The 16,132-nt window shown below is 41.4% G+C and overlaps 1 protein-coding gene across 6 annotated transcripts in view; it reads left to right on the top strand.

Moving 5' to 3' along the window:
* The window catches only part of NUDT9 (nudix hydrolase 9), a 33,792-nt gene extending 27,577 nt beyond the window's left edge, over nt 1-6,215 (top strand). For all 6 annotated transcript variants that reach the window (XM_081101448.1, XM_081101445.1, XM_081101443.1 and 3 more), the window contains 3 exons: nt 2,369-2,515; nt 4,275-4,359; nt 5,700-6,215. In XM_081101448.1, the coding sequence (XP_080957574.1) occupies nt 2,369-2,515; nt 4,275-4,359; nt 5,700-5,878 (411 nt within the window). In that variant the 3' untranslated portion in view covers nt 5,879-6,215. The remainder of the gene's footprint in view (nt 1-2,368; nt 2,516-4,274; nt 4,360-5,699) is intronic.
* Nucleotides 6,216-16,132: the final 9,917 nt, after the last annotated feature.

Raw genomic sequence — 16,132 nt, 5'->3', positions numbered from 1 at the left:
CGGGGACCCCCACCCTGAAGGGGCTGTGGCCGGCCTGAAAATGGCCCTCAGCCCCTCACCCAGGCTGGCCAGGCACCCCAGCGGGACCCGCACCCTGGGCCGGGACACCCTTCAGGCCAACCAGCCGGCCCCCACCCATGCACCAGACCTCTATCCTATATAATAAAAGGGTAATATGCAAATTGACCCTAACAGCAGAACGACTGGGAATCACTAGTCACTATGACACACACTGATCACCAGGGGGCAGACGCTCAATGCCGGAGCTGCCCCCTGGTGGTCAGTGTGCTCTCACAGTGGGAGCTCTGCTCAGCCACAAGCCAGGCTGACAGTTGCCAGTACAGCGGTGGTGGTGGGAGCCTCTCCCGCTTCCTCAGCATTGCTAGGATGACCGACTGCAGCTAGGCCTGCTCCCCGCTGGCAAGTGGACATCCCCCGAGGGCTCCCAGGCTGCCAGAGAGATGTCTGACTGCCAGCTTAGGCCCAATTACCTGGGGAGCGGGCCTAAGCCAGCAGGTGGTCATTCCCCAAGGGGTCCCAGACTGTGAGGACACAGGCTGGGCTGAGGGACCCTCCCGAGTGCACAAATTTTTGTGCACCAGGCCTCTAGTCTTTATAATAAAGATCATCTTATCTACTTCATAGGATTACTAGAAATAGCATGCAGAGCAGTGGTTATACAGTAGGTACTCACTAATTTGGGTCCCATCTCAGAAATCAACCCCTACTCCAAGCCCGAGGTAAGATTTTTAGCATTTTTTGTTGTTGAATTGTGATAACTTTAGACATAGTAAACTATATAACTTTTATTACTTAATAATTCTTACAGTTTTAAAATTTTCCATATCAGCAGGAAGAGTGTACTTTGACTTCACATCAGTGGTATATATTTTTATTGATTTTAGAGAGGAAGGGAGAGGGAGAGAGAGATAGAAACATCAAATATGAGAGAGAATCACACCCCACACTGGGGATTGAGCCTGCAACCCAGGCATGTGCTCTGACCAGTAATTGAACCATGACATCCTGGTTCATAGGTTGACATTCAACCACTGAGCCACCCCAGCAGGGCCCAGTAGCATATTTTAAGTGACTTTTAAAAAAATGTTTATATGTGTGGCAGAGAGTTTTATATTTAATGCCCTAATGTTAAATGGAGATTTTTTTACAAGAGGATGACTTTTTATACACATACTCCTATTTGCAAGAATTGTTTTTTCTTTGTAAGATAAAAATGTAATGGAAATGAATATCAGCTGACTGTGATGAAAGCCTAGGCCAGCCCTGGGCAAACTATGGCCCGCGGGCCGGATCCGGCCCGTTTGAAATGAATAAAACTATTGAAAAAAAAGACCGTACCCTTTTATGTAATGATGTTTACTTTGAATTTATATTAGTTCACACAAACACTCCATCCATGCTTTTGTTCCGGTCCTCCGGTCCAGTTTAAGAACCCATTGTGGCCCTCGAGTCAAAAAGTTTGCCCACCCCTGGCCTAGGCTAATTATTACAAGCCGAATAGTAAAACTTTGCTCATACTGAGTATAAAACGCAATAATGATTTTGTCATAGGATTTTATATTTTTATTCTCATTTGAAATTCCAATTAGTCAGGCAATTGTTGTCACTGATATCATTTTGAGAGTCATTCATCTAATCAGTATATTTTGTCATCTAACAATGCAGACATTGAGGATGCAACAGAGCAACATGAACAAACATCCCTGTCCTCTTGGTGCTCACACTGTAGTGGGGGAGACAGATAACATAAGATAAATAACTAATTATATCTTAGAAGGTGATACATTTTAAGGAAGGACACTAGGACGTGTTGGAGATTTTGCCATTTCAGACAGAGAGGTTAGAGAAGGTCTCCCTGAGAAGACCTTTAGTAAAGATCTGAAGGAGGTGAATGCGTGAATTATGTGGATATCTTGAGGAAAAGCATCTTGGACAGAAGTAATATAGCAGGTGCAAAGTCCCTAAGATGAGAGTATGTCTGGCATGTCTTAAGAACATTGAGGAGGTCAGTGTGGCTGGAATGGACGATGGGGAAAGTATCAACTTTCTGTATTTTTTCTTGCCTCCAGGCCTGCCTTCCTTAGCTGGAAAGGAGTCTGATTCGCTCAGTTTACCATAGGCTAACCTTGGTCTAATTACTGTAGTCAGATATATCTGAGATACCCTGATAGGCTGCTTCTACTAGAAACACATGGTTTAGGGAAGAATATATGACGGAAGAATAGGGATCATATTTATGGGCAGATAGACCAGTAAAGATCCATGCATTACTCAGTAAATATTTGTTAGATAAATTAAAGCTTATTACTTTTCTTACTTTTTTTTTCTTTTTAAAATGTGCTCTTAGGGAATGGTGGACCCAGGAGAGAAGATTAGTGCTACACTGAAGAGAGAATTTGGTGAGGAAGCTCTCAACTCCTTACAGAAATCCAGTGCTGAAAAAAAACAATTAGAGGAACAGTTGCACAAACTCTTCAGCCAGGAACATCTAGTGGTAAGAAATGGTGGGTCCCAGGAAGGAGTTAGTCCTATGCATTAGTGAGACTTTCTTAAAGTTCACCTGGAAATCTGGTAGATCATTCTCTGAATAAAGTGAAATATTGTATGTTTGTAATACCTGTTCTTAAAATAACTTAAAGTTGTAGTACATCTACGCTGTAAATAGATTTATTTTTATAGCCCAACTTTAGTTCGATTACCTCATCTATATATATAAAAGGCTAATATGCAGAGTGCCTCCGCAGGAGTTCAACTGGGAGACTGGGAGTTCAATTGCTCGCTATGACGTGCGCTGATCACCAGGGGGCGACGCAGAATGAAGGAAGGCCCCAGCCAGCAGCCAGGGAAGAAAGGCCCCGGCCAGCGGCCAGAAGGCCCCGATTGGCCCTGATCACGGGCCAGGCCTAGGGACCATACCCATGCACAAATTTTGTGCGCTGGGCCTCTAAATTATTATAACAAATTTTTTTCTCTTAGTTTTTGGTTCAGACTAGGTGTGAGCTAATGTAATACTGAGCTCACCCATCCAACAGAAAACATTAATTTTTTTTTTGCATGAATTCAGCTCTTTTGAAAGGACATTTACATTTGAAATTATGTTATTCAGGGCTTCTCTAGTTTATAACCATTTAAATCTCATGTCTGTTTTGTCTACATATCCTTTGTAAAAATTTAAAAATCACCTTATAAGGTATATGTACACTAATAATAAGGAAAGGACCGATTTTCTTTTTTTTGTTGGCTTTTTTTATTGCTTTGTTTTCTTTTTAGAATTAGGATTTCTTAATTATTTATCTGTATCATCCAGTTCACATTTGTGTTAGCTAGATCCAAATATTTTCATGTATTGATAGTTTAAATATTAGTCTTTACTAACTTTACTTATATATCTCATTTAACAGATACTTAAATTATAAAGACTTTTAAAAAAACCATATGACCCAAATATTATTGTTACTAAATTCTGAAATTAGAATCTGAGGTGTTGAGGGTTTTGTGAATTTTAAAGCTGCCTCAAAGGTTCTTGAGAATATTGTTCTTTGGGAAATTTAAAATAAGCATAAGGAATGCTATATTAAAGGTGTTAAGGTATTTATATTTTTTTTATTGTGGTAACACATAAAATTTACTATCTTAACTACTTTAAGTGAACAGTTATCTATACTAATAAAAGCCTAGGTGGTCCTCTTGCCCTCGTAGGATGCCTTCATGTCATCACAAGATGGCCGACAGGGAAAGGCAGTTGTGGGCAATCAGGCCAGCAGGGGAGGGCAGTTAGGGGCGATCAGGATGGCAGGGGAGGGCAGTTGGAGGTGATCAAGCTGGCAGGGAGGGCAATTGGGGTCAAGATCAGGACGGCAGGGAGGACAATTGGGGGTGACCAGGCTGGCAGGGGAAGGCAGTTGGGGGCGATCGGGCCTTCAGGGGAGCAGTTAGATGTCAATCAGGCCTGCAGGGGAGCACTTAGGGGTGATCAGGCTGGTAGGCAGGTGAGTGGTTAGGAGCCAGCAGGCCTGGATTGTGAGAGGGATGTTCCCCAAGGGGTCCCAGATTGGAGAGCGTGCAGGCCGGGCTGAGGGACACTCCCTCCCATGCACAAATTTTGTGCACTGCGCCTCTAGTGTTAATTATATGCATGTTTCTTTGGAACAAGATATTTACATTGCTGTTTTTAACGACAGTTAACACGCTTTTGCTCCACGAATTCCTGTTTCACCCTACACTTTTTTTTGTCTGCCTCCTCATAAAAATAGATATATAAGGGATATGTTGACGATCCTCGGAACACTGATAATGCATGGATGGAGACAGAAGCTGTGAACTACCATGATGAAACAGGTAATTTTACCTATGTTTATTAAACTGACTGAGTTAGAGGATCAGTCTAAGTCTAGCAGCCTTCTAGGGCATAATTAAATCTGGACTATTTTAATAACTTAAACCAGTCAACTACTAAGTATGGGATTATATTTAAAATTGTTGATATTAAAAGAATACATAGAAAAAAAGCCTTGCCCCAGCTGTTTTGGCTCAGTAGATAGAGCATCAGCCTGTGAACTGAAGGGTCCCAGGTTTGATTCCAGTCAAGGGCACATACCTTGGTTGCAGGCTCTATCCCCAACCCTGGTGTGGGAGGCAACCAATCAACCTGTCTTTCTCACATCGATGTTTCACTCTCTTTGTCTCTCCCCCTCCCTTCCACTTTCTCTACAAAAAATAAGTCAATAGAAAAATATCCTCAGGTGAGGATTAGCAGCAACAACAAAAAAGAAAGCCTTAAAAGTATTTTCTTTAATCCATTGGTAGTATATAAAATTAAGATTGAATTTATGGACTAAAATTATGTGCCTTAAAGTTATTAAATTATATAGTGTGAATCCATTTGTATAAAATAAAAAACAAAAGCAACTGGAGATTTGGGTAGGAAGTATGGCTAGGATAAAATAACTCTGATTTATATCTGTCTTACTGTTTGAAATAATTTTATAACAAGCGTGTTTCAACATAAACATAATTCAAACCTGTGGAGAATTTTTTGTGAGTTTATTGGATCCAAACTGACAATTGGCAGGAAGCAAAGTCTTGGCGGATTGAAAAAATGCTCTGGAAAAGTGGCATTTTGATAGTAATGTTTCATACATTACTATCAAAAGAGGAGTTGTAAGTGGGTTACATGAAACTTGTTGGTTATAGATTAGGGATTGGGAGGAAGCAAAGTGGGGGAAACCTCCAGGTGAGAGCACTTATTTTTAATTTATTAATGTAATTGATAAATATTTTCTTTTTTTTATTTGGTGTCATACTTAGAAAATTCCACTTATCCTAAGCCTATAAAACAAGTCACCAGTTATTTTTTTTTCACATTTTAATCCCTAATTGCTCTGGAATTTATTTTGATACAAGGTTTCATGCTTATTTAGTATGAATTTTATGATAATATTCTTGCTTTCTAAAGAGAAAAGCTTTCTTACTGGTACCTCCACTTAAAATTTAGAAACTTGGTTAAAATTTGGGCATTTGGAAAATTTGGAATATCCTAGTTTTTAATTCACTTGGCCACTTAAGACGATGATTGTTTACTTATTTTTAGTAAGAATACTTGAAGATACAGTTTTTCTGAAAAAGAAATGAATAAATGAATTACTTTTTCTTGGTGATGTTTTTTCTTTGGTAACCAGGTGAGATAATGGATAACCTCAGCCTCGAAGCTGGAGATGATGCTGGAAAAGTGAAGTGGGTGGACATCAGTGATAAACTCAAGCTTTATGCTAGTCACGCTCAATTCATCAAACTTGTGGCAGAGAAACGAGATGCACACTGGAGTGAGGACTCTGAAACTGACTGCCACGGGTTGTAGCTCACAGCCTCATGTAAGCCAAAGGCCAACAGAGGAGCATGTACTGCAAAGAAGGCAGTATCACAGAACTCAAACGAGCAAGCAGGGTTGGTCACTTGGAAATTATTTTATTCACTTTTAAAACGATTTTTTTTTCATGTAGAAGGTTTTACATCAGAATAAAATTAGTAAATATGGTGAAATATAACATGGTATTTTCTGCTTTCCAGTCAAAAGAAACATAAACAATCATATTTTATATATATTCAATTTAAGCATGCTTTTAACCAAATTTAAACAGCTTCGATGCTCTGAAGAATTGTAATCTGAATAAAGATAAATTTCTGATGAGCCCTGACTTCTGCTTTCCATTTGGTTCTTGTTTGTCAGTTTTTTTTTTTCTGTTCCCCTTGCTCTTCTGTGGTCTGAAGGGTGTTCCTGCCACATCAAATTCCTTTAGGAGGAGCACCACCATCATGCAGTGTGAATTATCTTTTAATTATTGGCTTAACATCTTGCTTTACATGTACTTGTTGAAGCTGATTTAACAAATGGAAACTTTATTCTTGTCTTTAGAGCCGTCAGTTTTATGAGGAAATTTCAGCCCTCTTTTAATTAATAAAGATCAATAAATAAGAGCTGATATTCTCATTTTCAAAAATTCTGAAGTAAAAATATGTCCAGCTTGGTTAGTGTGTCTCAGTGAGCATCAACCTATGAACCAGAAGGTCAGGATTCGATTCCCGGTCAGGGCACATGCCTGCATTGCAGGCTTGATCCCCGTAGCAGGCTCAATCCCCAGTATGGGGCAAACAGGAGGCAGCCGATCAATGATTCTCTCTCATCCTTGATGTTTCTTTGTCCCTCTCCCTTCCTCTTTGAAATCAATAAAAATATATTTAAAAAAATATGTCCAGGACATTAGTAATTTGAATTAATACGTGTATTTATTTTATTCCACTGTAACTACATGTTATAAATGAATTAAAATAGATGTTTAAAAAGGAACTGAAATCAGACAGACAGAGGGAAGTCTTTGGGGGTCAGTGCTTTTGTTAGGTTAGGCATATTAAGGACTGAAATAGGCTTTTGAGGGACTCACTGTTAATATAATTCTCAGAGAAAAGGAAAAGAGATGGTGTTTAGGATGCTCTTGGGAGCAGGGAGGAGGAAAGACAACAACACTGCCTTATCCCATGATAGCAACTCCTGCCAACCTGAAATGGGGGTCTGTCTCAATTCCATCTTCATTCTAGTTGGACTACAGATGGGCATTTGACGAAAAGGAGGTTTGGGGGTAGAGACATGGTTGTTGTCTTTTCTTTAGACCATCATTTGCTTAATCTAGTTCCCTTAATATAAATTTATGTTGCTATGGAAAAAGCTCCTAGATTTATTGAATTTCAAGTCCCGCCTGCGGTTGCCTTGGCAGGGCCAGACCAAATGATTTTTGCAGGCCTTATGTGGCCTGTGGGCCTGATCCCCTCGCCCCCCGCCCCCCTCCCTGCACACCCTCCTGCTGCTTAAGACATTTGAAAACAGTATTAGGCTTACTCTGTAGCTAGAGGACAGAACTAGGGCTCAGGTAAATCACACAGTTTGGGATTCTCTCCCCCCACCCCCCTGCCCGATTTAGTGTAAAAACTCCTTTGGTGGTAAAACTGGACTGATCTGACTGGCAGGAAGCTTTTTCTCCTCGAGTGTGACTGTCAGTTTTGCTGAGAAACATTAGAATGTTTGGTTTCCAGATGCTTGCCTTGAACCCCCCTGGAAGAGTTACAAGGTTTATGTACAGTATTAACTTTCTAAAATCTGTGAAATTTGGGGTCAGTACTTTTGTTAGGTTAGGCATATTAAGGCTTGAAATAGGCTTTTGAGGGACTCACTGTTAATATAATTCCCAGAGAAAAGGAAAAGAGATGGTGTTTGGGATGCTCTTGTGCCTGAAAAGGATGACATTCTCATTGATGAGGGATAGGATGACCTGCTCCCAGCATGAAAGAGTCTGATCTACTTTTACTGTTTGGCAGGAAGGAATTGCTTCTTTCTGGCACCATATAGAATTCTCTAAAATTGAAATGGCTTACAAAAGCTTTTGAGAAGGTTTGAGCAATTTTCTCAAGAATGGCATTTACTTATGTTTGATAGTGTTTTTTTGTTGTTTTTAAAGATTTTTTTATTGATTTTTTTTTTTTTTTTAGAGAAGAGAGGAAGGTAGAGAGAAATATTGATGTGAGAGCAAAACATCAATCAGCAGCCTCCTGCATGCCTCCCACTGGGGATAGAGCCTGCAACCCGCCCTGACCCCTGACCGGGAATCGAACTGGCAACTTTATAGTGCACCGATGTCACCCACCCAACTGAGCCATACTAGCCAGGCTGTTAAACAGTTTTGATACATTTAAACTGACATTAGTAAAGATACTAGTTTATATTAATACTTTATTTAAAGAATTACTAAAGCACATGGTCTACAGATAAATTTTTTGTGGCACTTGGGAGTTTTCACTGGAAAATTTCAAACTTTGCGAAAAGATAAAACTGCTATTATAAATTATAGATTGGATCTAAGTAGATAATCTTCTGATAACTGAGTATCCAGCACCATCTATAGTAGAGAAAGACGGGATTAAAATTTTAGTTTAAGACATTTCTGAAGGAGTACCTACTACTATATCACTAGGCAATATTGGTTGTGTATTTTTCTTTTTTAAATTTTAGATATAAGGAATATTTTTGTTTTTTAGAGACATTTAAATACATAGTAATAATAGATGCCATTGATTGAATCTACACTATGTCACTTAATCCTCACAGCAGTACTGTGAAGTTAGGTAGTATTATTCCCATTTCACAGATGAAAATGGTATTTAAAACGAGTGCCCCAGGTTTATTCACTAAGGGATAGAACTAGGTTTGAATCCTGGTCTGCCTAGTTCAAAACTTACTCTCCGTCTACCACATTCCCAACTAAGGTTAGGAAGCTTTTATGATTTAAGTATACAGTTTGGACTTCATCTATTACTTAGCAGTAATGTTACCCATATGTAATACAGTATGGTTTGTGACTTAAAATTAAAGGCCATATCTGATTTGACTAGCATTGTTGAAATGGTTTGCGTAATTTGGCCCAAAGGCAATTTATTTAATAATATCTTAATCTAAGGATTATTAGTGTTTGTCTTGCCAGCAGGTATTTTTGAGATTAGAAAGCATTTGAAATTCAAATGGAAGCATATGCTAAACTTACATAAGAGCATAACTATCTAAAAATCTAAATATTTGGTAGCTAATTTGAAAATTCGAACCATGTTTAGAGGCTAAATGCTACTTTGTCTTACAGTATAAGGGCTTAAGTGATTGGTATCTGTGAAGTTTAACAAACTGATTTTAAAATACATACTTTGAAGAAATCATTAGTATTAATTTGATTTTGTTTACATCTACTTCTGTTATACTAGAGGCCCGGTGCATGAAATTTATGCAAGGAGGGGGGTTTCCTCAGCCCAGCCTGCACCCTCTCCAATCGGGGACCCCTTGGGGGATGGCCGACTGCTGGTTTAGGCCCGATCCCTGTGTCCTGATCCCTAAACCAGCAGTCGGACATCCCTCTCGCAATCTAGGACCACTGGCTCCTAACCGCTCACCTGCCTGCCTGCCTGATTGCCCCTAAACCCTCTGCCTGCTTGCCTGATCACCCTGAACTGCTCCCATGCTGACCTGATTGCCCCTAACTTATCTCCCTGCCAGCCTAGTTGCCCCTAACTGCCCTCCCTGCTGGCCTGGTCGCCCCCAACAGCCCTCCCCTGCCAGTCTGATCTTGCCCCCAGTGGCCCTCCCCTGCTGGCCTGGTTGCCCCCAATGACCCTTCCCTGTGGACCCAATCGCCCCCAATGGCCCTACCCTGCCAACCCAATCGCCCCTAACTGCCCTCCCCTGCTGGCCTGATGGCCCCTAACTACCTCTGCCTCGGCCCCCACCACCATGACTTTGTCCAGAAGGAAGTTGGACATCTGGAAGATGGCCAGTTGACCTGGTCTAATTAGCATATTACCCTTTTATTAATATAGATTATATAGGATAGGATTGCAAAAGTGCCAGGGTGGGGGGCCTTTTTCATCAGGAGGAGATGCTGTTGGCAGACAAAAATACATAATCCCTATATCTGGACTGATAGCCAGCCATATGCACTATACTGCCAAACCGGTCATTAAAAAATTGAACCGCTTTCTTACACCTTACACCAAACAGCTGTTGCCCTTAAAACCCCTCCTCAGCTCCCACCTTAGGTTCTTCTTTCACAGTTCACCCAGATTAGGTTCTGATTGGTCGGTTTCTATGCCAGTCATCATCAAAAGCTCTGCCTCCTAGGCAGCCATTGGCTCTTCTGGGAAATCCAGAGTGGCCCTGCTGACAGCTGTCTCTCTCTCTGGGCCTCTCTCTGGGCCTGATCCACAGCCTCTGCAGCACCTGCTGATCAGGCCCTGCCTCTCTCTCTGGGCCTCGCCAGCAGCTGTAGCAGTTGGTGATCAGGACTTGCCTCTCTCTGGGCCTGATCCGCAGCTGCCACACCTGCCTCACCCCGCCCACCCTTCCCCTCCCCCCCTCCCCCCCCCCCCCCCCCCCGTCACCCCACCTGCCTGCCTGCTGCCTGCCTGCCTGCTGCCAGCCTTGTGGGCCACCAGGGAGGGACTGAGAAGTGCTCCATGCACTTCCTGGTGACCTGTCATCTGTCTGGTTGTTTAGGTTGTGACAGCCCTAGGCTATTATTAGTATAGATCAGTGGTTGGCAAACCATAGCTCGCGAGCCACATGCGGCTCTTTGGCCCCTTGAGTGGGGCTCTTCCACAAAATACCATGTGCAGGCGCGCACATATAGTGCGATTGAAACTTCGTGGCCCGTGCGCAGAAGTCGGTTTTCGGCCTGGGTGAGCCTGTTTTGAAGAAGTGGCGTTAGAAGAAGTGGGGGTACGTTCGCTGAGGTCGACCCCTCAGATTGAGGACGTTTTTAGCAAAGGCCAGTTTAGGAGTACCCTAATCTAATATAATAAAAGAGAAACATGCAAATTGACCACACCTCTGCTACGCCCCAAGCCACGCTCACCAGCCAATCAGAGCGATTATATGCAAATAAACCCAACCAAGATGGCGACCAGCAGCCACGGAGCTGGAGCAAGCAGGAGGCTTGGTTGCCCCGGCGATGGAGGAAGTCAAGTTTCCCGATTGCCCTGGCCGTCAGTGGCCTCCGCTCAAGGCAACAAAGTTTTAATTATAGAAGATAAATAAATCTCAGATACCTGCTTCCAGCCAGCCTCCACTGGGAGCTTGGGTGGCTGGGGGCCGTGGCCAGCCTTCAAACAGCCATCAGCCCCTCACCCAGGATGGCCACACCCTCATGGGGTGAGGCTCTCCGCTAGGGGGCTTGGCCAGCCTGCAAACAGTCATCAGCCCCTCACCCAGACTGGCCAGGCACCCCAGCAGGACCCCCCCACCCTGAAAGGGGTGTGGCCAGTTTGAAAACGGCCCTCAGCCCCTCACCCAGGCTGGCCAGCCACCCCAGTGGGGACCCCCACCCTGAAGGGGCTGTGGCCAGCCTGAAAACAGCCATCAGCCCCTCACCCAGGCTTGCCAGGCACCCTAGGGGGGCTCCCACCCTTAAGGGGCTGTGGCCAGCCTGCAAACAGCCATCAGTCTCTCACACAGGCTGGCCAGGCACCCCAGCGGGGACCCCCACCCTGAAGGAGGTGTGGCCAGTCTGAAAACGGCCCTCAGCCCCTCACCCAGGCTGGCCAGGCACCCTAGTGGGACCCCCACCCTGATCCTGGACACCCTTCAGGGCAAACCAGTTGGCCCCCACCCATGCACCAGTCCTCTCTCCTATATAATAACAGGGTAATATGCAAATTGACCCTAACAGCAGAAGGACTGGGAATGACTGGTCATTATGACACACACTGACCACCAGGGGGCAGACGCTCGATGCAGGAGCTGCCCTCTGGTGGTCAGTGTGCTCCCACAGGGGGAGCTCTGCTCAGCCACAAGCCAGGCTGACAGTTGCCAGTACAGTGGTGGTGGTGGTAGCCTCTCCCACCTCCTCAGCAGTGCTAAGGATGTCCAACTGCAGCTTAGATTTGTGCCCCCCTGGCAAGTGAACATCCCCCGAGGGCTTCTGGGCTGCCAAAGGGATGTCTGACTGACAGCTTAGGCCCAATCCCCCGGGGAGCGGGCCTAAGCCAGCAGGTGGACATCCCCTGAGGGGTCCCAGACTGCGAGAGGGCACAGGCTGGGCTGAGGGACCCACCCGAGTGCACAAATTTTTGTGCATCAGGCCTTAAGTTAATAACAATGTACCTACCTATATAGTTTAAGTTTAAGAAATTTGGCCCTCAAAAGAAATTTCAATCATTGTACTGTTGATATTTGGCTCTGTTGACTAATGAGTTTGCCGACCACTGGTATAGATTATTAACTTACCAATACATACACAATCTGAAGCTATTAAACTCTTAAAATAAAAATACTGAAAATGTATAATAATGCTAGAAAGGAGATTTCACTAACCTTATAGAACTTGTGGCACAGTAGTGAGAGAATTATTACTGAAAAAATAAATGATACAGATTATAGTTATTATATGAAGGTAGTTTTTGCCATAATTTTTTCTTCTCCTCTACCCACATCTCCCATATTAGGGTTATTTATTGCTGATGGATTAGCATTGGTATAATCTTGTATATTAGGAGGTAGAGAATAATGTGATTCTGTTATACTGATACATTGAATCCTCAATTGTCTTTTTTGCAACACAGACTTAATTCCTCCCACTCGGCTCCTGATGGCCTGATGAGAATATTAAAAGTGGTAGGAACCTTAGCCAATTTGGCTCAGGGAATAGGACCTTAAAAGTAGTAGGAGCCTTAGCCAGTTTGGCTCAGGGAATAGAATGTTAAAAGTGGTAGGAGCCTTAGCCAGTTTGGCTCAGGGAATAGAATGTTAAAAGTGGTAGGAGCCTTAGCCAGTTTGGCTCAGGGGGTAGTACGTCGGCCTGCTCAAGGGTACGGACCTTGGTTGCATTGATCTCCAGTCCTGGTTAGGCCTATGAAGGAGGCAACCAATCCATGTGTCTCTCTCACATTGATGTTTCTCTCTGTGTCTTCCCCTGCCTTCTACTCTCTTTAAAAATCAATAGAAAAATATCCTCAGGTGAGGATTAACAATAACAAAAAAGTGGTAGGAAACACTAAATAAGCACTCTAGGGCAGTGAAACTTGTTAGAAGTAAAATGGGTGAAATCCAATTCCTTTCTCAAGATTGGAATTGAGAGTATTTTGATTCGTAGGATTCTCTCTAGGTAGCTTAAAATAAGCATACTGTATATAATTTTGATTGACATTAATTCAGATATTTAAAAAAGGGATACACCTTTTTGGTCTATGTTTTTTGTATATATTTTAAATGAAAGCAAACTTGGGTGAGACTCAAAGTAGAGTTTCAAGGTTTGCAGCCTTTCCACCAAGCGAGCTGATGCTTGTGTGTTAAGGAGAGGTGCTGCCTTGCCATCAGGCATTCTGAGGTTTGGTAATTTCACAGCAGGCTTTGCTTACTGCTGACATGATTGTCCACAAGACAACAATAAGCTTGAGGTAAAATTTACTGATTGAAATTTCTTAACCTAATATTGCATATATTTCTGTAAAAGGAAGTTTTGTTAAATACCATGGGAATTATGAAAAGAATACCTTTTAGTCCTGCAGAAATTATGATCTAAAGATCTTGGAGGAAATTGAGTTTATAATTCATGAGCTCCAATTTGAGTAAATCAGTTGTGTGATTCTGCCATATGTTTTTACGGTTCTTAAGAATATGCTTACCTTTTCTGAGGTTAAATGTCACTTACTTTTATCAGTATAATCATAGAAATTGAAGCCTTACCCCAAGTAACCCCTAAAAATAAAAAAAAATTTAAAAATATTATCTTAAATGTATTAAGTAGATTTTTAGTTTATAAAAGCTTAAAAATTAATATGAACTTACCAGGAGTTGGTTCAAAATAGAACTGATTAACTGTGAGAGAAGAAAAATCAATGATCAGTGCTATCATGGATTTATTTTAACTTAGTACATACATAAGCTAAAATATTTTCTATATGAAAATGTTTTTAATGAAAAATTAATTCCTTTTTACTGCTTAGTTTTTTATTTGCATGATGTAAGTTTTTAAAATGAGAATGCAATATCTAGATTCAAATTATCTTAATTCTGTCAACTATAATAAAAAAGTGGAGAAATTGGTAAAAAAAAAAAAAAGCCACTTGTAATACCAGCAATAGTTTAACATCTTGGCTATTTAGTGACTTGCTTGTTTCACTTAATACTGTTGGTATTAAGAGATGATAATAAGCAGAAAAAAAAAACTGAACAAAAATAAATTCCCTTAATTCACAGAACTATTTTCCTATAACTGCCTTGTAACTGTATTCACTATATCTAAAAGATACAAAATTGATGTGAATGGTTAATAAACTCACTGTGTACACTTCCATACAAGTGCTTACTTATATTACGCAAATTCCCCGTGTGAATGATACTGGAACCGACATTTTAGGACAACTGTGAGTACTTTGCACTGAGGGTTTGCTTACACAACCAGTTTCACTGGAAAAGTATTGCTTTGTAGCGTCCACGTGGTCACTCTGTTTTAGCAGTCTGGCAGCTTGCTCAAAGACCGTTGGCCTTTTGACCAGCAAGGCAAAGCTCTCTATTTGCAGAGCTGCCAGGCTCAGCACTGTCTTGACTTGTTCGTGACCTGAGTATCGTTTGTTCTCTTAGGATGCTTTCTCCTGCTCCCTGACTTAAGTAGGATCACTGGGAGAAGAAAAAAGTATGACCATGAAGATACAGCACTTTCTATAAATTATTCTGTCAGGATTCTTTCCAGGATGGGTTGTGGCCAACAGTGCTTTTAAAAAAATTCAGCCGAAACCGGTTTGGCTCGGTGGATAGAGTGTCGGCCTGCGGACTAGAGGGTCCCAGGTTCGATTCTGGTCAAGGGCATGTACCTGGGTTGCGGGCACATCCCCAGTGGGAGATGTGCAGGAGGCGGCTGATCGATGTTTCTCTCTTATCGATGTTTCTAACTATCTCTCTCCCTTCCTCTCTGTAAAAAAATCAATAAAATATATTTTAAAAAAATGTCAGAAAAACAAAATATAAGTAGATGTTAAGAGTTCAGATCTACTAGTAGGTAAACTGAATGAGTCGTGTCTGAGGAGTCAATATTTTCACTGGAGGGGACCTTGGAGCCAAATATATACATTTACCTAAGGTCATGTAGATAATTTAATTGTAACAATGAGATTAAAATTTAGACTTTCAAATCACAGGCCAGTGCTCTTTTAGCCATGTTTTGATAGAAAGATGAACTTGCTAATTTTTGTAATTACCAATAATTAGTCATTGAAGGTAGTTTCTTAAAACGTTTTTAGTTAGAGATATTTTCCTTTTGGAGCTAGACAATAATGCTGCTTAAACAGAATGGATTATGGGAAGAACACTTAGGTATTTGAACTCAAAAGACTTAGGTTCTTTTTCAGTTGGGCTCAGAGCTACCTGCTTGACCTTAACATTTCTGGGACACTTCAATGTTCTTCAAGATGGTAGACTTTAAATAGTCTATATTGAAGGATCCTGAAAATTTTATCTTGTAATTTTGGCCTAACTTTCTGACATTATTACAAAATACTGCATGTCCCTGATTCTATGGTACCATGATTATAAAATGCACCATTTAGTTAATGAGAGCATTTTGAAGAAAAAGGAGATTCTAGATGAAATCTTGTATCTGCTGTGGTATGTGCCTTGATTTCAGAAGATGTTTAAGTGTGAAAAGTATTTTTTAGACCACGACATAGAATTTTTAAATATCTTTTGTAACTCCACGTATTTATCCTGTGTTTCTGTAAACCAAGATTCTGAATAACTTATTGTATCAATAAAAGGCCTCCTTAAAAAAGTTGAATGATGTGCAATTCAGTAAAAAATTTTCTGTTGGGATTTAGACTTGATAATCTTTAATGTATTAATGTTTATGCTAATGCTTTGTTAGGAGAAATAATCAAGTCTGTTTCACCTCCTCTAAAGCAACTTATTTTGTAACTATTTAGTCTCATGACTCTTCACTTTCACCCTCATCAATAAGAGATGAGGTTGTTTTGTTGATTTATAGTTTGGATTAATTGAGTAAATGAATGTAGAACTGTTTGCAGGCATTGAGTT

Source organism: Myotis nattereri, assembly GCF_964212035.1.
Source record: "Myotis nattereri genome assembly, chromosome: 1".
NCBI classification, from domain to species: Eukaryota; Metazoa; Chordata; class Mammalia; order Chiroptera; family Vespertilionidae; genus Myotis; species Myotis nattereri.
The sequence above is the reverse complement of the archived record's forward strand: the minus strand, read 5'-3'. Positions and strand labels throughout refer to the sequence as shown.